Raw genomic sequence first — 21,694 nt, 5'->3', positions numbered from 1 at the left:
TGAAGTGGCAGGGTGGGGATTCCTAAGGGAAGAAATGCTTGGGTTATTGCTGACAGGTGAAGCTTTTATTAAACAGAAACACGCAAACTCATTTCCCGTATTGTTTTTAACCCAATAGCCAATTATTGCTTATTTGTTCTTTTTTCAGATAGTTCTGTTGCTGCCTTAGCTGTCCTGTACGATGCCTGGCGATGACCACTGAGTCATATTGTGCTGAGCAGGCTGCTCCAGCAGATTTATCAAGCAGGCAGCATAATGATGGAGACGTTTGGTACTCGTAGATTCCCACTCCAAGGACATCAGAACACCTTGCATTTGGCTCAGAAAATCTGTCCCTGCACCACTCCTGTGAGAGGGTTGCGAAGTTCTGGGCACTCCCAGGGTGTTCACCAGTTGAAAAATATTTTGGATTGGGCTCTTGTACGATATGAGGTGAATAGCTAGCCCCGGTGCCAGGATACAGGTATGGTTCAAACACTTGAGGTGAAAGCTGTTGGTGGGGAGTGGTGGGGCTGTTCACAACAGAACACCTGCTTTCATCAGAATCGTTGGGTTCACCAGCAGTCTTTCTGCATTAAAGGCTTTCTTGGGAGGTTCAGACATCCTCATAGCTCTGCTCTGATACTTGTGTGTTTTACTCCTTCAGATATCTACTTGAAAAGAAGAGCGTGGCTCTTGATTTTGGTAGATAAAGGTAAAACATGTTCCGGTGTGCGGAATGTATGCCTGAATCAAGGCATACATTTTTAAGCAAGGGAAAAGAAAAAAGTGTTAAAACAACTTGGGTGGTGCTGTCTCACCACTTCATTCCCTGGCAGAGGAGCTGTGTGCTTGAGCTGCTCTTCTCTGGTCTGGCCTTGCCCATGTCGGTGGGGCTCGCCTGCCCACCTCCTGCCCTCTGCATTGGCAGTGGCTGCTGGTGGAGTCACCTGTTTCTGGTGGACACAAGTTGTGCTCGCTGCAAGACATAGCAACTGAAAGTCGCTCCCGCCTTACAGATCTGACAAAGTGACCGTAGCAACCCTCTCTCCCCTGGAAATCTCTTAATTCTTGGCAGGTTAAGAAATGACACTGTGCTTACATTGCTGAGGGTCGCTAAATCCATCTTCATTTGAGGCTTGCAAAACAAATGGATATCTAAGAAAACATGGTACTAATCACTGCCATAAAGACATACTTAGCTCTGTTTTTATCGTTTCTGCAAAGCCTGTTTTAGGGAGGCTATTTTTAAAGCTATTTGGGGAAGAACAGACACGCTTTAGGAACATGTTTCTATGTCAAATCCTTTCGGTTTTGCCAGGCTCTGTTTGTTGGGACCCTGAATATTGTAGAGGCCGCTGCCTGTTCCTGACAATCCCCTAGGATGGAAACTTGAACCAGTGATTTTTTTGTAATGAATGTACAATAAATCTGTGGAAAAGCTTCTCTGTTAATGACTCGTGATTGAATTTGGGTAGTTTTGACATACACGAATGAGGCCGTTTAGAGCTAGACAAGCCTGCTTGACAGGCAGTGCCCGTCTCATTGCCTGATGTCTGGAAATGAAGCCTAAACAAGTGCTGGGCCAGAGTCATTTCCAGCCCCCAGTGGACACCCAGAGCTTCAAGGACACAGCATCAGGGGTGAGAGGTCTTCAGTGCTGAGGGGGAGAACAGATCTGTGAGCGTGGAGGATACACCCAAGTGGAGGTGAGCATGGCCAAAAAGAACAAGCTAAAAAAGCATTTTAGCTAGAAATGATTTAGATTTCTCTATATGGTCAAGTCAAGCACTGCAAAAGGCCTCGGTTTGTCTTTTGTTTTTTCCCTGGATGAATGAATGAGCAGCATGGGCATTCTGTAAAAATGTCTTTTAATATTTGAGACTGTAGTGCATGCTTGGGTATTTCAAAAAGCCTCAGTGTGTATGGTAGGCGCTAACAGTTCACACACAAGGGAGGCGTATTTGATTATCTTGTGTCACAGTCTTCATGTAGTGACAAGAATACTTGATTGTGAGATCAGCGTCATGGTTAGAGTGTTTTCAGCTCTGTCTAGCAGCCGTACAGTGATATGCCTTCTGCTATTTTTATTTTTCTTCAAATTTTTAGCTCTTCAGCAGACGCGAGAGTTGAATTAATGATTGCTCTGGAACAGGCGCGTTCCCTAGGCATCAAATGGGTACTGGGGGAACCAGTGATCCAGCTGCCACTGCTGCTTGGTGACAGTGTCCCTTCTGGGAAGGATGGTATCTATTTCTAACTGGAGAATTTCTGGGATGCTGATGGCACCACACCATTATGGTCACAAGGTCCAAGATCCTGCCTAAGAGGACAGAAACAGGCCTGCTCAGGCTTGGCAGCTGGTTTGGGTCGGGGTTGCTTTGCTCTCTTGGGAGAGGAGTGTGGAGGAGGATGATGGAGCAGCTAATGCTGAGAGAGGGCATCGCTCAATGCAGGTTCCATGTAGATGTGCATCTGCAGAACACAGGTTATGCGAGAGCAGTCCATGGGGGTGTTGCAATTCCGGTATGTATCCGTAGGATACCAGGTGTTTCCAAAGCAAAGCAGGGGTGGACGTAATGCTGGAAGTGTGAGTTGAATGCATAAAGGTGCTGGGCAATGTCTGCATTGAAAAATGACAGTCTGCAGTTCTCGTAGTCCAGCAGGATGCCAATCCTTCTAGGGGGGACAGTAATTCTGATGTCTGGCGTCATCCCGCTGTGCAGGAATTCGTACTTGTGCCTGTAGGTGAGAAACACAGACAAAAACCTAAAGGGAAGTGCACACGGGTGTGTTCCAGAGTATGCTTCCTGCTCCACAGTCCCGTCCCTCCCATGTGCCCTGTGCTTACTGCCCGAGTCCCTTCCACTTTGCTGAGCAATGGCCATGTTTGCCGAGGAATGGCGCGCCCTGTGCTCAGACCTGCCCGTTAACCCGTGTAACAGGCCTCTTGCTTCATATCCCAGTCTGGCTGCGGATGGACGAGTGATAGCTTTTAGATATGGACAAGGTCAGAGCACAATGTGGGACTTTTCCATTTTTCTCCATGTCTCATGGGGCAATGTGGGTGTCCTCTAAATTGGAGGTTGCACCCTTGCCACTAGGTTCAGCCTGAAGCTGTCCCTCTATGAAGGAGCGGTGTGTGCTCTGTTAGGCCGGTTAGGCTTGCCCCAGAACAACACTTGTCACCCCCTCGGCCTCGCCCGTAGGTAGCTGTAGGCACGGCCAAGGAGGGAGCTGGGGAGACGACTCGGCCGTGTCGTGCTGCCCACTTGCTCCCTCAGGGCCTGTGATACTGAGCCCTCTTCCCTGCCAAAGGCACAGGAGCTCCTCACCCACACCTTCACGGCAGCAGCCAGGGAGCGTAATCCCCCGGGCAGAGGCTGCCTGACTCACTGTGCCTAGGCATCCTCCCGACTCTTTGACATCGTTTTTCAAACCCCACTCTCAAGTGACATTTCTGGCTGCTTTTCCTATAAGACCTCCCTGCTCAGCCAGGGCGGTGTTGATGGGGAAGTTCCAGTCTTCATGCTCGTTTACTAGAGGGTGACATCTTAATTATGATTGCTAGACTGTGGGTTATTGGAGGCCAGGAAGGTGCTCTGTACATAAGCAGCTTTGTCATGAGGGTAGCCCACTTCTTCCCCATGTAGTCCCTGTTCCAAGTAATGATGAAGTCCTTCAACAGTTACTCAAACAGCTCTCCCTAGTGTGGCACGCTGCAACCAAAAATATGAGACTTTTATGGGAACATGTGCCTTTCTGAGCAGAAATGAGAAGATTTATTCAGCTGAAGTGAGTTATCTGGCATTTCGTAAGGGCCAGCGTCTTCACTAACCACCTCCTCCACCCACACCACTCAAACCTGAGAACATTTCCCTGCAGAAATGGGTATGACAGCGACTCAAACTGAACAATGGCCCAGCTCCCTTTTCTCTCTGAAGTCCATGCTCATTGCTCCAGAAGAATATGAGCAAACCTCAATGTACCTCTTAGCTCAATGTAGCAAGGAAATCAAATTAGCCTGCCTGCAGCGTATGAGAGTCATTAGCTTTAGTGGGTTTGGTCTCCCTCATTAAGCAGCTTTTCTTGCTGTGTGGGAGGCGAATGCCAGCACCGCTGAAGACTGGCTATGCAGTGGGCCAGCTGCTGGGGAGCCTGGGGAGGAGTGTGTGCTCCAGCCAACTGAGCTGCATCTAGAACCTCTCCCTGCATACCAGCGGGCAGAGGACAGGCAGATTTGGGCGCCGCTATGCCATCCTTGCTATTTGCTGACTGTGCATGCTGGGGACACTCAGGCGGTGTCCAGGCTCCCTGCCCAAGGGGACCCAGCAGCACCCTGGCAAGTCTTGCAGGCTGAGCAGGGAGCCATTCAGACAGGCGGTAGGCAATCCTGGGGGACACCCAGGGGTGCAGCTTTTTTTCTTGCTTCTGCATGCTTCACAGGGTTCCCAAATGTCACATGGCTGTCAAAGGCAATAATGCTAATATATAATGGTTTCTGGGGGAGAGCCAGAAGGTTCAGCTGAGGCAAAAGGGGAGCTGGCATTTCTGCATGCAGGTGTGGCTGTTAGGTACTTCCACAGGTAGGAGACAGATCAAAACCAGTTGCGTACAACTGGGTTTAGCCAGATATGTAGTTTCTAGGTTACGTGGATCTGTTACCCTCTGTCTTCCCACTGGGGTTTCAGTGACCTAAAAGAAGGCCTTTACAGCTAACTTCTGTAACACATATTTTAATCAGATTTATTCCTGGGACTGCCTATTTCAATGTGAGAATGTCATTAAGCGGTAGGATTTGGTTTAAGGTTCCAGGCTACTTCTAACACTAGTTCACAGTGCCAACAGAGGAATGCCACAGGTACCTGGGTAAGTGCTTGGTCTGGGTTTTGATATAAAACCTCTGGCTGCCCCCTGCAAGTGGGAGGTCTCTGCTGCTCTGCCTGCAGGTGTGCACGTAGGTGTTCCTGTAGGAGGCCTGTGGCCTCCGCAGCCCTTACCTTGATGGTGTGATGATATGCCTCATGCACCAGGAGGAGTTGTTTGCCCCCAGATAACCATGTCTCGGTGTGTTCTCAAAAGCCACACCGATCCTGTATTCTGTGTCTTCCTCAACGTCCACCTCCCAGTAATGCTTTCCTGGAAATGGGATCAGACTGCCCAGGATCCCGATACACCTGTGGGAGACAGACAGGAATATGTGCTTCGGCAGGGACTCTCTGCAATGTTGTTTAAAATGTTTAGGTATGTAATGCACCTGGACATTACCTATCAATAAACAACAGCCACTTTTGCTGCCTCCTTAGCAGTGCAGCATGGATTTTTGACTATATCAAAGTCCACGTGCTGAGGACCTGGCACAGAACCTGCAGGTTTCTTTATGGCACCTACCCTGTTTTTTACATGTGGGTAGCTTTGTATAAATGAGTATCCTGGGCACTTTGAGGAATAGGGAGAAGAGCGTTCTGTGCTGCCTGGGTTTTCTGGGAAAGTTACTACTTGCTAGAAAAGAGAGTGCTCTGGTGAACCGCAGTATAGCACCAGGAAAAGCCTACAGATTTTGTATTTTCTTCCCAAACAGACGAGGGCTTTACATGTCACTCACCACCAGGAATGGTGCATTGTAACAGCACGAAACTCCTGGGGCAGTTGGGGAGGAGACCTGCTTATGCTGTGTTTGGAGGGACCAGCAAGAACCGGACATGGTAGGAGAGTTTGGGATATGCTTATGTACCTGGGCTATGAACCGTTTTAGCAGTAGACTGGTTCCTGGCCTTTATGATAGGAACTGTGCAGAAGATGACACTTTACAGAGATGTGTGGGAGAGACAATCAAAGACAATATACCACAGAGAGACCCTTCAGCTTGATTTACAGACACAGTCTCGGAGTCAAAGGAGGTGGGCGCTTTGAAGATGTAAGTCTCCAAAAACACATGTTCTGAAGCAAGAAAGTTGGGCAAAATAGCCCACGCCCAATGCTTCTGAAATACCCTAACTTGATTTAAGAGGGCAACATGAATCCTGTAAGACTACATCCCAGCTTTTCCTCAGGAAAAGTACACGATGTATTAGCTGTCATTGCTGCATCACCAGGGATAGCAGGTTTCAAAACACACCTTCAGTTTTGGATGGGGAGTCACACACGACCTTTGTGTTTCTCTGGTAAGGTCGTCTAAAGTTGTAAATTACAAAGCAAAGGATGTTGCTGGCAGACACTCTGGGCTCATCTACCTTTAGGTAACGCTGAGAAAGAGCTGCACTCAGCATTGGGAGGGCCTGATGTGTAGGGACGGGCATGCACAGCAAGACAGCTGTTCTCTGTGCCACCTCAGCAGCGATCCCTTAAAGCAAGCGCACACTTCATTACAAGTGCACGTAGATGGCTTGGGAATAGCTCAAAGGCTGCTGAAATCTGGACTCGGAGAAGCCGTGCTGCTACAGCTTGAGAAGGAAAAGGAATGATGCAAAATGGATGGGTAAACAGCTGTGAACTAAATATTACCGTAGTAATGAAAGTTGCAAAGCCACCAAGGCAAGCCTGAGTCAGATCAGACCGTAGGAGCTGCTGTGGTTAGGAAACCCATTAGTATCTCTGAGATCACATAAACTTCAGAAAGAAGAGTTTGCGATGTAATTTCCTTGTACTATGAGTGTCAAGTCATTTCAGCTTGGGAGCTTTTTGTTTTTCTTTTTCCTCCCCCCCCCCAGTATCTTGGCATGAAAGAGGCTTCTGAGAGTTCACGGCGGCATCAAAAACTCAGCCTCAGAGTTCAGAATGAGATGAGTGCCAGCTCTGGCTGTTTATGTGAAACATAAAAGCACCCTGTGGAAGTGGGATGAAATCCCATTTAGGCTTATCATAATGACTTTAATGAAGAGAATCTTCTATGTCCTGGCTCTTTTCTACCAAGCCCTCTGGTAACATTGCTCCATTTCCACGGAGGGATTAAGTAGTGGGCTTGTATTATTCTGTGTCTGCAGATGCCTGTCCTGGTTATGTGTTGATTCCGTGGTTCTGACTGGAAACATGCATTTTGGCAAACTAAGTCTCTCATTTCAATGGCAAAAGGCCTAATTCTGTTTTGAAGTAAAATCTGTAAGCTCAAATAGTATCAGCTTTCAGTAAGAGGTAAGTACTCAGACCCCTCTCCTTTCCTTAGTATTTGCTTTGACAAATTTACTTTGGTTTTCTTTGTCCATTCTGTAGCATTTGCTGTAGTGAACAAGTTTTCCATAAGAGGAGTGTTCGGTGGTTTCCATTGGACAGAGCTATATAAAAACAGCCCCCAAATCTCCACGTGTGAAACCGAGACCAAGGAAGGATGGGCAGAGCCTCCCGCACACCATGTGCAAGGCTCTGTCACCTCGGCAGCTTGCAGAGGAGGGGGCAGGGGAGAGGGAGCAACAGCCAGCAGAGAGGCGCAGCTCCGCAAGTCTTGGAAGTGTGCAAGTGCTTCATCATTGTAACTAAAAGAGAACCTAATAATTATGCCTTTTTTTTTTTTTAATCCCACTAGTGCTGTATTAAGAGTATATGGGGTTTGATTTTTTTGTTGTTTGGTTTTTTTTTTTCTTGTGACACTTTTCTGGGGTTTTTGGGCTCTGTAAAGAATTAAATGGGAAGAAAGTTTTGGAATTTAATAGAAGTAAGCACACAGATCATGCAGAGGGAGATGTAGGTTATATGTACTGGTCACCCTAGAAATTCTCAGAAAAGAGCAGCAAGCCACAGGGAGTTCAGGAACAGTGCTCAGGAACAATAACCCCAGTGAAACTACGGGGCCTGGATAAACGGAAACAGAGTTTTACTCTCCAAGGAGCTATGGGGAAAGCCTACCATTTCAAACTGAATAGTTATCTTAGGAGCCCAACTTGAAATACCTTAAAATAAATCTGAGTTTCTAAAAGGTGAGTAATCTATATTTTAAAAGGACCAACAAAGATGTCTGCAGCTGTCACGCAAAAATCAACATGGAAAAACCACTATGCATTATACACGGTCTGGGAGTTTTACTTGGTTGGTGCCTGGCTTGAAGGTGAGGAGAGCTGCAATACCAGTAAACCTTTTTAGTGGATTTAAACTCAAGGTCGGGCTGTGTTGTGCACAAAGCAGCCACAAACCACATGCATTAGTTGCAACTGAAATTCTTCTGTATACCTTGTAAAGCTGTTATCATAGATGGGCAGATCACACTCTGGGTTTTCCAGTTGATCGCATGCAATTGTAAATCCATCATCTAGAATCGCCAGTAAAGGATGGGCTGTGTCCTCATTAAGGCAGAAGTAGGTACCTGCAAGAGAGAAGAATGCCTGAGGATAACTCCAGCATCTCCTTATGGCATTAGGGTGCGGTGAAATGTTGTTTGGCTCCACAAAAAGATTAACCAGTGCTCTGGGAGGTATCTGTGGCTGATATTGAGAGGACAAGGTTGTCTATTTGGAGTTTTTCAAACAAATGGGTGTTTTACAGCTTAACATTCTTTAGTTACAACCTTGTGAAAGAGCAGAAAAGGAGCCTTAACCTGGTTTTAAACGCAGCCGGGGCTCAAAGCTGCAGGCATTGCACAGGAAGTAGCTATTCAAAGATGAGGGGTCCTCCCTGTAATGGCCTGTCCGGTTTCAAGTCATCTTCCTCAGAACTGAAGTGGTCTATTTTTAATCACTGAAAGGGTAAGGGGGAGGCCTAAAGGCATCTCCATGGCCTCACTCTTCCACATAAATGCCGGGCACAATTTGAAGAGAAGGAACCTCTACAAAGGTGCCACACGCAGCATCCCTCGTGCTTCAGCACCTCCTCTTCACATCAGCCCCCCGAGAGGTAAGTCAGCTGAGCCAGCCCAGGATAAAAGAACCTCTGCCTTTCTCCCTTCCGGGACTTCACCAACAGGTCTGACACACTGCGCGCTGATGAGCAGCCACGTGCGTCACAGCTGCTGTTTGTAGTCGGTGTTTGTGTACCCAGCCCAGTAAGTAAGAATCAAAGGTCATTCCCAGTGTTGGAGGTGAGCGCTTGCAGCTGACAGATCAATTTGCATCAGCTGTTTGCATAATGTAGACTCAGAGAAGATAAATCTCTCCAGGCTAATCCCAAATGAAATCATTATAATCAAACTGCAAGTTACTTCAATGGAAATACAATACAAACAATGACAGGGCAATTGCAGGCATGTGTTGCTGAAAACAAACACATGCTGTGCAAGCAAAATTGGCAATTTCAAATACTGAGTTTGATTTAAGTAGTTGAAATCCACACAAACAATGGTAACGCAATGACAGTCCTCTTCTGCAGGGGTTTAAGAATGACCATTTCTTTTCTCTGGTGTCACTGATGTGTAGCAGGCAGGTTTCTTACTGAAACGTAGCCTTTCACAGATTAATGGGTGGGAGGTCAGTTTGCTGAATAAGCACAATTTGCCAATCTCTCACAGAAGGTAAGGGCAGAAGAGACGCGGGTATGGTGTGAATGCATCTCGGAGTGATGTGGGAGGTTTGAGACAGCCCAGTGAAGTTGCAGCATCATTACAGCAGTGGTGGAGATGAAAACAGGTGTCTACCTATAAACCATTAAAATAAGCTTTGATTAGATGGTTGGGAGGGGAAAGGGCTTCCAGCTTCCTTTGGGGGGAGAAGGTTAATCCATGCCCAGTGTGGCACTGAGAGCAGAGATGATAATGCTGTGTCAGTTACCAAAAGCAAAGCTTCCAGCTGAAAGCTGGGCTGCCTCTCTCCTGATGAATAAGGGGAACCAGCCCTCAGAGCTTCCCCCACCAAGCTGGAGACGTTCTAATAGGTACCGAGGAAGATGCTGCATATCCAAATGACTCTGGAAAGTGCTGACTGTCTGTCTCAGATGTACTTTCCAGCAGGAGCAGCGACATTACAAGGTAATCTCTGAAGTAAAGTAAAATCACACTACAACTTTCTTCAGTGGTGTGTCAGCACTTGGCAAGCTGGCAACATCTGGGGGCGTTGGGTTGATACTGTCTTTTAAGATGTTTAGAAATGAGTAAGTTTCAAGTATCAAATGTACTGGACAGAAATAATTTTAAATTACAGAGCTAAAGCAATGCACTTATTGTTACAAAAAGTGTTTTTTTTATTCCTAAAAGGTTACCAGGTGTGTAATTAGATGTAAGAGATTAGGACCTGATCCAGAGGCCATTGAAAGCAGCAGGAATCTCTCTGTTGAGATAATAGATGCTACAGCAGGCTGCTGGAGTTGTTCTGAGCTGTACAGTACCTGTGGTGTGGATCAGGACAGGTTCACTTCTTTCACTGGAACCACCCAGGTTTAGGGCTCTAACACAGATGCGATAGCTTTGTGTTGGCTGGAGGTGAATTAGGACTTCGCAGTTAGGAATCCCAACAATAGATCTACAGAAGATAAATCCATGGAAAATGATAGGGTGGGGAACAAAGGTAGGCCTTCGAGATTATTTTTCTGAGCAACAAAGAAGAAATTACATGATCAGCTTCTCTTCAACCCATCAACAACACTTTACCTTGTACAGTTGTCAGTAGTGGGGGCAAGAGATAGTCTGTGACAGACCATGCAGATTTTTTACATTTGCTTCTGCCCTTTTCCCATACCCTGTACAGTAATTTTTGATTAACATTTATACAATTAATTTTACTAAGAAGGATGTTTATAAAGGGGAATTCACCAAAGGGTCATGGCTCCTTTCTTAGTGCTATCTGATGCCACATGACTTGAAATGGTTCCATCTCTGCATATCATGGACTCGATAGAATAGTGACTCACTCAGTAATAATATCACCATTTTCTTCATCTGTCAGCTTGGACAATTCAACCATGTAGGAATCCACAGGGTTAATGTCTCTAGATTCCCAGGACACCAGTGCTGCATTTTCACAGCTTCGGATCTTTTTAGTCTTTATGATAGGTGGTGAAGGAGCTAAAAAGTAGGCAAAAGAACAATTCTAAGTTGTTGCTTGAAGATGTTTGCTATAAACATGCTTTGAAGACTTAAAAAAAAAAAACCAAAATTGTTTACTAATAATATATAGTTAAAGAAACCTGCTTCCCCAATGGACAATAAGCAGCAGGCAGGGTGGTGGTTAACAGTACTATTCAAAGACTTAATTTGGACTATAAAGGTCCCAAGAGAATTAATCAGAGAAGTAACATAGATAAAGACTGATTGCACATCTGTATTCTTTCTATCAATGGGTTTATCTTTCTCATAAAGGTGCATCTCTTCTCTGCTCTACAATGTCAAAGACATATGGAATGAGTGCTTGAAGGTCTCACTCTGACTTGCTCCATTTGATGTCAGGATTTCACAAAACATGCTTGACTGAACTGCAGTTACAAGGGGAGCAGAGCAGGTGAATCCGCAAAATACCTACAGGCCAATAAAAGGAGGACTGCCATCCAGCTGGCAGAACTGGGAGACTTGAGCCTTATTCCCAGCTTTTCTATGTGCTTGCATTTAAATAAGTTATTTTGTCTCTGTGCTTCTGTCTCTTCAACTCTAAAACAGAGACAATTGGCCCAATAGGATCTCCAAATAAAAGTAGGAAATTCCCATGCAGTCAGTAGACTTATATCAGAAGAAGCAAAGTGCCCAGGAAGCATTACTGGTATAAAATTCAGAGATGGCAGTGAATTTCACTATGAAGGTCACATAGTCATATGAATAAAATACTTTTACCTGTTACATAAACTGCTCTTTCACTTGGTGGGCTGATACCAGAGGCATTCAAAGCACTGACCCAAAATTCATACTGTGTATTCGGCAACAGATTAGTAATGGTGCAGTATGTTTCTTTGACTTTTAGCGTATGGTCTGAAATGAAAAGAACAAAGCATTTACAGTGCCTTTACAGAGTTACCCCCTCTTCCCCAAAGCTGCCTCAAGTAATGGAGCTGAGGTGCATTGTGTTGTGTGCTGAGTTCAAGAGAGCTCCTTGTGCTCCATACCCTTTGATTAGCTGTCAGGCCAGTTCACCGTGCCTTCCTCTAAGGAGGCATAAATCAGGTAACCCATCAGTTTCTGAAGGAGCCACATCGCTCAGAAAAAAAAATCCAACAAACCCAAACAGAAAAGTCACCCACCTGTCACTGAATTTTTTCTAAAAGGACCCTGGATGTTGCCACTCCAGGGATGCTGTCTGGTCAGCTCGTCCCAGCAGTGGGACAGGACCCGAAGCTATTTCACTACTCATTTCTCATTCTTCATCTTATAAAATTTGGATAGGTTCAGCTTTTCTTTCTGAACTGGCCACCTGGTGCTCTACTGGCTTCCACTTTTGCTGGAGCAGTGACTGGGTGTTTTCAGTAAAAGGTTCTGCAAGAATATTATTAGCAAAGGCAGTTTTGTCACAAGGCTGGGATGTTTTAGGATGGTTCTGTGGTTCTTTTTTTGTGCGTGTGGGTGATGGGGAGTTACAGCCTATTATTAGCACTGAGATAGATAAACTGTAAAGTGACTGTGGGGGTTTCAGTGGGCGTGCCGATAATATGGTGATTTGCTCTCTAAAAATACCGTGCTTTGCAGTGGATGCAGCACATGTGTGTCTAATGCAGTGCTCGCCCTCCGGTAAAGGAAATGCTACTGTTGAGACCTGACTCCATCCACTGTCCCCTTCCCACTCGTGCTATCCCGTCCTGTCTTTGCTCCTGTGATGGGTCCTGCTGCAGCTGGCAGTATGGCAGACATGGCAGGGGAAGAGTGACAAATCCAGTAACAGGAAATGCGATGGCAGATACGACAGTTTTGTTGGCAAAGAGAGTGCACAGACAGGTAGCAACAGCAAGTCCAGAGGCGCTTTGGAACCAGCTGGTTTTGCCAGTGGAGGACTGAGGTGTCCCCTTGGGTCCAGGCCTCCTTACCTGCTTGGTCATCACTGCACCTCTCGTTGCTCACAGGTTTATAGCACAGTTGGTACCACTCGACAGTGTCATCTGAGAAGAGGCCCCAGCAAACTCTCAGTGAGGTGCCAGTGGCTGCATTGGGAGCCTGCGAGTTGATCACAGGGGCACAAGGAGCTGCAGAGGGGAAAACAGGTCAGGTTTTGAATGTATAAGCATGATACCTTGTTCACAGGCAAACTCTCCCCTCTCACAAAGGTTTTTTGTACAAAGCCTAGGCATGGAATAGCATCATATTCCTCCTATATGGAGAAAAGTTAGGAGCTGACCCTGTAAACAGTTGCAGCTAATAATTAGGTCACTGTTGGATGAAGCCTTGCTTCAATTCAAAATCAAAACAACAAAATACATAAGCCTCAGCCTAACCCTTCTCCGTACACTTGACCTCCCCTGCCTTTGAGGGCTGCTGTTCCCCAGCGAGCTAGTACAGCTCTGCAGGAGCAACGTCTGACGCGCACCAATGCTACGGACCAGCCCAGGGGCTGCGGAGGCTCTGGAGGAAAGATGAGGGAAAGGCTGTCCAACATGGGGTCAGCCGCACATGCAAAGAAGTAGCAAATGCTATTTTGCTTTAAGAAAACACAATGTATAGGCATAAAAAAAAAAAGCATATTGCTCTTTCTGACCATTTGTGGTGTGCCAGAAAAGATTTAAAATATTTTGTATTTTTATTTTTTTTAATTATTAGAAATTTGTTTGGGTTTTGCTCTGTTTCCTGTGGATAACAGGAAAAATGTTTGCTAAATAGCAGAGGAACAAGCCACTGAAATCTGGTTATCGAGAGAAGCTGTGCAGGTTGTTTAAAGCCATCTGGTGTCCCTCTTACTTTGTTCAAGCAAGGTAAGACAAGTTATCACCAAATAAGCATGCCCGACCCCTCAACAGAAGGGGTTTGTGAGTCTTCTAGGAAATCATCCAGCAGAAGCAAGAAAGACCAAACTTTGCAGTTCTGGTAATTTTATACCAAAAACAAATGAAAAAAAACCAACCCAAAAATAGCTTCCAGTGCCTCTGTATATATAGGTAAACAAAAAATTCTAGGGGGAAGCTAATTCTGCCTTTGCAGTTCTCATTTCAAAGAACTAATGGACTTCTGTCTAATACATATCCTTAATTAAATGTAAATAGGGCTGAAATAATGATGAGACAGGAAGAGCACCTGGAATAGTATTAATGGAGTTCATTAGTTCTTCAACTTCAGAGAAGTCTATGACCCGGTCTTCAAACTCTGGCGGTGTTGAAAGCTCTAAATCCACTTCTTTCTTTAAGAATTCTTCCAGCCTGTAATTGTAGAAAAAAAATATCTAACTGGAAGTACCACAATTTTGGAGATAGCTTTCTATGATGCCTATTGGTAAGAGAAAAAGAACAGCAAACTCTAAAATAACAGTTATTTCCTTAAAATAATGTTTTCACAGCTGTACAAAGCTCAGCCTCCCTGTGCCCTTTGCTTGGAGATACACAGCCGCACATCAGATCAGTGCTCTGAGATGCCAACCAGAGCTGGATGCTGACGGGACTGAGGGACCACGCTTTGTGTGCCCCACGCTGCGCTCCCACCGAGCAGGTGAGTGACACTTCCCCAGCACCCCGCCGCGGGAAGCAAGCTGTTAGCTCCACGACTTTCATTATTTAGAATTCATGACACTATTACTAATTCAGGACCTCATGGTTCTAGGTGTTGTAAATTTGAAACAAAGGGGGTATCTTTTCTGTGTGTTTTCGTAAATGATGACAGTCAATTTAAATGTACATTTTTTGCAATTGATTTAGGGTGCCCTAAGATTTCTTCCAAGCGCTCCAAGATCTTTCAGTATCTGTTTTGAGCTCCCACAGCTTGACTTTCTACCCCTCTATACTAATGCATAAATAAGCCTTTTACTAATCTATTTGGGGAGCTCAGATTTAGGCAGATTTGTATCCAGGGCATTTCTTTAAAGATCTTAGCAATCCTGTTTCCCAGTCACTGAAATTAGTTCCTTATGACTAAGCTGAAAACAGTGATTTATTCATGCTCTAACTCTCCCTTTGGGTTTTTTAAAATTGTCTCAAAACTAGTTTTGAGTGTTAAACTTATTAGAGAAACTTTTTCTGCTGCAGTTTACTGCAGCAGAAATACTAAAGATTTCAATAGCTCTAGTAGGTTAGATAACATTTCTGTGACTGAACAAAGTCCAGAACATGTGAATGTCTCCAAAACCAGGCCCAATTAGCAGGAAGGAATGTGACACGAAATCCCAGACTGTGATACTACCTGTCAACCATGGTTACTGCTGCCTGTAGAAAAAAAAAAGAGACAGTGTTAAAGGCAGAAAAGATACATTTCTTGCATAAGTCTAGAGTCAGACTACATCATGCTGTTGACCTGTCTTACGTGAATTGTCCCAAATGCAGCCTGTAGAGTGAGCTAATTGGGTCTCACCCAGCTCTAAGGACAAAGCTGCGTGTAACTGTCCATTCAAATGGAGAGATCTTGGCTGAATTTACAGTAAGATAACGTGCAATATACGAGAGTGACCACTGTCTACCCATCTAGACTCTAGACTCTATCCTTCCTCAAGTGTCCAAAGCACCAACAGATCCTTCACAAACAAAAACCAACAGCTGGGGAAAATAACTGAGTGAAATTGTCAGTAACGTCCGAGCAGTGCATGTTACTGGAAGACAGATATACCATCCCGGGAGAAATCTAAGCAGCCGAGAGCTCATGACCAAGAGCTATTCACCTCTTGGTGAATAATGGTTCCTAGGGGTGATGTAAAACTGTTCATGAGCTAAGGAGAAAATAGGGTTATTCCAGAGATGCAGAGGAACAGGAAAAGTCAGCTCATACGAAGAACTCAGCAGGTTGGAGTGACACAGCAAGCTGATCCATTGGAGCAGACCAGAGGTGTTCGGAGATTTGTTTACTGTCCGGTTCAGAAGTTACTATGGCTGTGCTATAGAAATGCTCCCACCCATCTGAGTCACAGGACAGCTCAGATTACAGCAATCGCTCATCAGCAGTGAAAATTGTCATTTTTTTTCCAATTATTTTTCTACTTGCTAAAGAAAAGTAACTGCTCGACACCTCCTCAACAGTGGGATTCATCCATCACTTTGTAGGAGCTCCTGATGTATTTATTGTGGAGCCTCCTGTTAAGCTGAACTTTCCAACAAAATGAGCAAGAAAAAGAAACATCTTCCAAAGCAGTTGCATCAGCCGGCCTGCTGTGAGCCCAGAATAGAGCAAGAGAGCTGAGCCTGCATGAGGCAATGAACACCAAGTGCTTCCAGAGTTTCCCGAGATAAGCTTTTTAGAGAGATATCTTCCCTCTGAACACCAGTGAGACCCACAAATCATTGAGCATCCAAGTTAGAAACTTCTGCTGCTGCTTCTGCATTTTGGCCCCATTGTGTTGCCCCACTAAGTCAGTGCCACCATGCCAAGCACCTGGAGCAGTGACAGCACCATGGACCGAGCATAAGCACCCCAAATGTTCTCTAGAAATAAAGCCACTTCGGACTTCCCAGATGGGGACTACTTGCAAGCAGCAAAGAACATTTAGGAGGGGCCTTGCCCATTAAAGATCTTTACCTTCATAAAAGTGGCTTTGTCATTTTCCAGGTAAAGCTCCTGGGTTGCGTCTGTCAGCTCCTTGCAGGTGTCGAGATGTTCCCCACAACTGACCAGCTGCCCATATAAAGCTTCCAGCTTCTGCCTCTTCTCTTCCCCCAGAGCTTCCAACTGTTCTTCGTACTTCTGAGCAAGCACTTGCACCGCATCGTTGTAATGCACCTCGAAGTTCTGCTCCTGCCTCCCAAAGTTTTCCTGCAAGGCATTTGGGGCTTTGTTCTTTGGTGTCAGGCCTGATCCATAGCTCAGCCAGAGAAAAATCTTACTCAGGTCTGCCTAAAATTCTCCTTGCCAGGGAGGTGATGCCAGTACACAGAAGCTGTAATTTGACTAATTTGCATTTTTTTAGGCATTTATTCTAATCATTCACCCCCCACTGATGCAAAAGAGAGTACCGGATTTGGTTCCAGGCATAGTAAGAGCATCAGAAATTATAATAAAAACAATGAGGCAAGGCAACTGTCTCCAAACTAAACCCAGGGAGCACAACTAGAGATGTATCCTAGCCATAATCTCACAAGTGTTTCCACCAACACAGCCAAGCACATCCTTCCATGACAGAAACCATGGCAACCCAGTGGGATCCACGGATTAGCGCTGGGGGAGCTGAGCAGCTAATGCTGGTATCCTCACTCACTGCTGGAGAAAGCATTAAGAAGAAGGATTTAAGGAGCAAGCAAGGCTTTATTGCCAGCAGCTGCCCACTGCTCAGGCACCAATATCCTCCTGTGCCACATGCAGCAGAGAAAAGACAGTCGGTGCCTTGAGTTACTGCTTTGGTTTGACTTGCTGCCAGCTGGGCCCCTTCCCCAGGGCCAAGCTGACATCAGGCAAGCAGGAGCACAACCCTTGAAGTGCTGTAGCTCGATGCAGGTGGTCCAAGGGTTCACCTGTATCTGGCACTTCTGTGAATGAAACCGAGTGAACGCAAGGGGTACACTCTGGATGGACTAATTAGACCACAGGTCCTTGGCCATTTAAAACTAAGATAACCTGAGTGAAGGTCACTTCATTTCTGAATGCAAGTATCTGTGCAAATGCTTAATGTGGTTTTACTAGCTCACTTAAAAAATTCATTAGGATGAGTTTTACTGAGTACCTTAGTCTAGGCAAACTCCAAGATAACTCTGCTCTGTTACCAGAATTACCTCAGTAACAACTGAACACTATGGCTGTCAAAACTGTTCTAACCCCAGCACCACAAGGTTAGCCCAAGAAAAAAATGCCTTACCTCGACGGTGATGAAGATTTCCTCCAAGTGACTGGCGAAGTTTTCCATCTGAGCAATCTGCTCTTCCAACTTGCACATGTTTTTATGAATCTCCTCCTACCAAAACACCCAGTGTAATTCTTAGTTTGTCTGAACACTGTTTTTGAGGCACCACAGTACGCTTGTATTACTCTTACCTTTTCACTTTCCACAGCGCTGGGGAGCTGAGCCACCTCGTGATCCTTGTGCTCACCAAACAGTTTGTCAAAAGCTCGGATTGGGATCTTGCAGGTAGAGCAAAAAACATCTGCTGCTTCTTCCTCCTCCTCACTAACAGCCTGACTGCTCCACTCATCTGACACACCACCACTGCTAACCCCCTCTCTGGACCATGTGTGGCGCTCAGCCTCATCCTCTGCTCTGCCTTTGCTCTGATCTTCATCGTGAGAAGCCTTGCCATGAAGTCCCTGTTGCTTTGCGCTTTGACTTTGATCTTTCACTGGAGAGATGCTTTTTGATGCATTATATACAGAGCCTTGTGATCCTGCTTTTTCTGTGCGAGCAGGTGGACGTCTGCTCTCCACCATTTCCCGATGTCCTCCAAGAAGCTCAAGCTCTTTTTCTCTATCCTCATCAAGTCCATACATCTTAGCCAACTCTGCAACCTCCTTTTCCAAGTCATATCCAGCTTCTTGTGAGCACTGAAATTTTTCGCTACTCAATGCAGATTCCCTTCTGGTATCCCCCAGAGATCTGTCTCCTTGACCAGATGGCTCTTCAGGAAAGATATCAAACCTCTCCTTTGATCCATAAAGATCCATGTGATAAAATATCAAGCCTCCAGCCTCAGTCTCACTAGGCTCTGGGACTGGTGGGGAAGCTGAACAACCGGGCAACTCGTCATGCGTTTCATAGTCTCTCGCACTGCCAGATCTGGATGACATTGGTATCCCCAGTGAGGCTTTTGAGATGACAAGACTCAAGCCTGTAAAAGATAAGAAAGATCCATAGCTACATACTTAGATATCAAGTGTGAGTTTTTCATGCTTAAAAATATATAGATGGAATAGATTTGGCTGAGGACTGCTCAAGGCCTGGAGGTAGGCATGGGAAAGACCAAAGCTGGTAGCTTCACTTCCTAAGTGAGGCTTCTCAAGTGAAGCCATAGGAAGCTTGTTTTTTCTCGCCTCCATGCAAAGCACAGCAGAGAGCGGTCTCTGGTGTGCATCCTATGTTTTCTGAGTGGCTCATCTGCAACCCTGATGTCTGATTTCCAAACTGTGGAGTAGTCCTGTCCTCAGCTCAACACTGCGACTGTGCTTCAGGCACACTTAGTGCTGTTCTGTGCAATTGGAGATGGCCCGGTTTGAAGTCTGCTCACCCTTCAGCTGCTGTCAAGTGCGCTTTCTGAACTGTCAGTCAGGCATACCGTAGGATGCCCTCTCGTCTGACCACTGATACCATGTAACACACTAGTAAATGCCCTGAAAAATCCTGGATTTTTCAAGTTGCTATTCTTGACACTGAAACTTGAGGTTTCTTTTAACATTGTTCTCAGTCCAGGTCTCAGCTCCTTTCTATAAAACAGGGAAAAATACTGCCCTTTGGGAGTTCTCAAGTGCTGTGAAAATATATATTTTAACATAAATGAAGCTCAGGAAAAAAAGATCAATGTTGATTCCCATGACAAAGCATACAGCAACTAGGAAGCAAGGCAGGTCATCAACCCCTGAACTGGGACAAGTCTGCTCTGACCTGGAGCTTGCACACTTTGTCCATTCTGTGCAACGGGGGAGGTGTGAAAAGAGCATGTGGATGCGAAATGCAAAGCTGATGATAAAGCAGATGCATGTGGGATGACATTAAAGGTGCAAGGACAATCTTAATGCTGACTCCCCAAGCCCACTCTTTCCAACCAGCCTGTATTACCAACAGCACGTGAAATAATGCTAGTACAGAGACAGTGCTCTGACAGAGCTGCAGCGTCCCCGCAGCCCTACACTGTTCACCAGCACGAACAATATCAGGGCTACAAAACTGGTCGATTTTCTCAGCAGTTTAATACTATAATCAAAAGAGTTCACGGAAAGATTTCATCTGAGTATTAATGAACCTATAGTTACATCTAGCCCTAGCTCAGTGACACACACAAAAGCTTCAAACCCACTTTCTCGCAGAAAGAAGCCCAAAGGTCAGACAGACATCAAGGTTATCAGAGCTTTTGCAGAAACGTTCACATAAACTTTGCTTTCAAACTACTTTTTATGGTCTTCATAAATTCGAGTACTTGCTAACACTTCCAATTTATTTCATTGATATTTTACTAATATTCCTGAGGATTACTTAGCTAACAAAGTCAACGCAGTCAGTGACTTATTAGAAGGCAACTTCTTGAACTAGTGAAAAGTGCGAAGAAACTGCCAACTCTCCAGTTCTATATCAATGACTGAAAACAGCCCAGCCTACCAGATCTGCAAGAAGACACACACAGAAGTTCACCGTTTGTCTTCTGGCACTGCAGACATGGGTGTGGGTTCTACAGCTAGCAATATCTTACTATAGACAAAAAACACTGAAGTTAGGCAGAAATATTATTTATGCTAAAGGTGATAAAATAAATCATGCAAATTTTAACATAACAAACAGAGAAAAGGTATTGACACATACCAGAAAATGTTGTCTGGCTTCCGCAAAGACTGTTTTCCCCATAATTGTAACAAATAAGGCTTGCTTTAGAAGCTACTACTAACTAGAAAAGTGAATTAACAAGTATTTTTCCTACCAAAATGAAATTAAATTACATAAATTAAAATGAGCATAATTAAGCTCGTCTGGAACCCTGCTGCCTAAATAAGATTTTCAGATGATTGCTCAGTTTTTGCTCAGTTTACAGGCACAGATACAATTACAGTGAAGAATGTTTAAGTCCGTGACCATCAATTATCGAAAACACATAACAAAGAATGTTACTACCTAAAAACTTGCCTTCTATCTTAAGACGTCATAAATTCTTCTGATAGCTCAGATGGCATCAAACTTCGCATTTATTTCCCCTAGTAAAAATGAATTCACACAAAAGCAATTCCCTGCCACTTTCCTATGACTGCAGTTGGAAGACTTATCACCGTAACCCTAGACCGCCTCTTTGCCCAGGGCACATGCCAGCAGTGAGCAATGGAACAAATATAGATGTGCCCTGGCTGTCCTTCAGCAGTGTGCTACTTGAGTGTCACCAGGATGAATGTCACACACCGAGAAAAGGCTCTGAAGGTTGATTCTTGGATCTGGAGTACTTGGAACAATTATACAGTCCCCTTGCTAAAGCCAGAGCACCCTCTCACTTTCTGAGCTGGTATTAATAAACCCAGCAGAGTGCCGTCATTGACTCTAGGCGTGATTTCCAAGGCTGTGGTGCTAGGCAGAGTATCGAGACACACAAAATGTGCACTCCACACAAACAAACCCGAAAGGCCGGATGCATACTTACAGCATTAATGCATATTTAAATGGAAGTATCTGTTCTCTTCTTTCCAAATTTTCTTGGCAAAGACCGTCTCTCTATTAAATTAGCAGGAGCTTTACTATGGGGTTGAGTTGGAATCAAGATCAGATTCCAGAAAAACAAATTAAAAAATCAGAATTTAGAAAAAAATCAGAAATCATAATGTTGCATACACTTACTATTCATATACATACATCCCCACCTTGTATGTGTATGCTAGAGCACTGGAAAGCTAATTATAGTGAAGAAAGTGGCCAATGGCCCAGCTAGGGAGGGTTTTCACGGGAACATATCCCTCCAGTCTGCGCTCAGTAGTGCTTCACCTGGTAAAAATCAGGCTGTGTATTACCACTGATTATTGTGATTACTGTAGCATTGAGCTTTATGTATCCATTCAAACCCACAGTCGTCCAGCATACACAATCTTCCACTTGTCAACGTGCTACTGAGACAGCCTTGCTGGTAAAAGGTTTTAAGCACATTTGAGGAC

The 21,694-nt window shown here is 45.0% G+C and overlaps 2 protein-coding genes across 15 annotated transcripts in view; one reads left to right on the top strand and one right to left on the bottom strand.

Moving 5' to 3' along the window:
• PDE8A (phosphodiesterase 8A) overlaps nt 1-1,425 on the top strand; it is a 169,110-nt gene extending 167,685 nt beyond the window's left edge. For 8 of the 11 annotated variants that reach the window (XM_054215151.1, XM_054215152.1, XM_054215150.1 and 5 more), the window contains one exon: nt 149-1,425. The gene's annotated coding sequence lies outside the window, so the exon portion shown is untranslated. The remainder of the gene's footprint in view (nt 1-148) is intronic. The other 3 variants (XM_054215149.1, XM_054215147.1, XM_054215148.1) reach the window with 3 other exon arrangements.
• On the bottom strand, nt 44-21,404 carry FSD2 (fibronectin type III and SPRY domain containing 2). 4 transcript variants are annotated; one of them, XM_054215158.1, is made up of 13 exons: nt 21,190-21,404; nt 17,900-18,687; nt 17,724-17,819; nt 16,454-16,687; nt 15,131-15,153; nt 14,036-14,157; nt 12,838-12,993; nt 11,657-11,791; nt 10,744-10,897; nt 10,222-10,355; nt 8,140-8,272; nt 4,980-5,156; nt 44-2,721 (listed from the first exon to the last, which is right to left on the bottom strand). In XM_054215158.1, exons 2-13 carry the CDS (start codon nt 18,644-18,646, stop codon nt 2,469-2,471), a joined length of 2,364 nt encoding a protein of 787 aa, XP_054071133.1. In that variant the 5' UTR covers nt 18,647-18,687; nt 21,190-21,404; the 3' UTR covers nt 44-2,468. The 4 variants fall into 4 exon arrangements, with proteins under 4 accessions (XP_054071133.1, XP_054071130.1, XP_054071132.1 ...); XM_054215155.1 differs by lacking the exon at nt 21,190-21,404 and adding an exon at nt 20,370-20,865; XM_054215157.1 differs by lacking the exon at nt 21,190-21,404 and adding an exon at nt 20,676-20,865.
• Between the last annotated feature and the right edge of the window lie 290 nt (nt 21,405-21,694).

Source organism: Rissa tridactyla, chromosome 9 (assembly GCF_028500815.1).
Source record: "Rissa tridactyla isolate bRisTri1 chromosome 9, bRisTri1.patW.cur.20221130, whole genome shotgun sequence".
NCBI classification, from domain to species: Eukaryota; Metazoa; Chordata; class Aves; order Charadriiformes; family Laridae; genus Rissa; species Rissa tridactyla.
Note: the sequence above shows the minus strand (reverse complement) of the source record. Positions and strands in the feature narration are given on the sequence as shown.

Coding starts and splice junctions, on each gene's coding strand:
- FSD2 (XM_054215158.1), bottom strand. CDS start 18,646: ATGTCATCCAGATCTGGCAGTGCGAGAGACTATGAAACGCATGACGAG. Junction 14,158..15,130: donor GCAGTAACCATGGTTGACAG/GTAGTATCACAG, acceptor CTACAATTACAG/GCTGGAAGAATTCTTAAAGA. Junction 11,792..12,837: donor GTGCAGTGATGACCAAGCAG/GTAAGGAGGCCT, acceptor TTTTCATTTCAG/ACCATACGCTAAAAGTCAAA.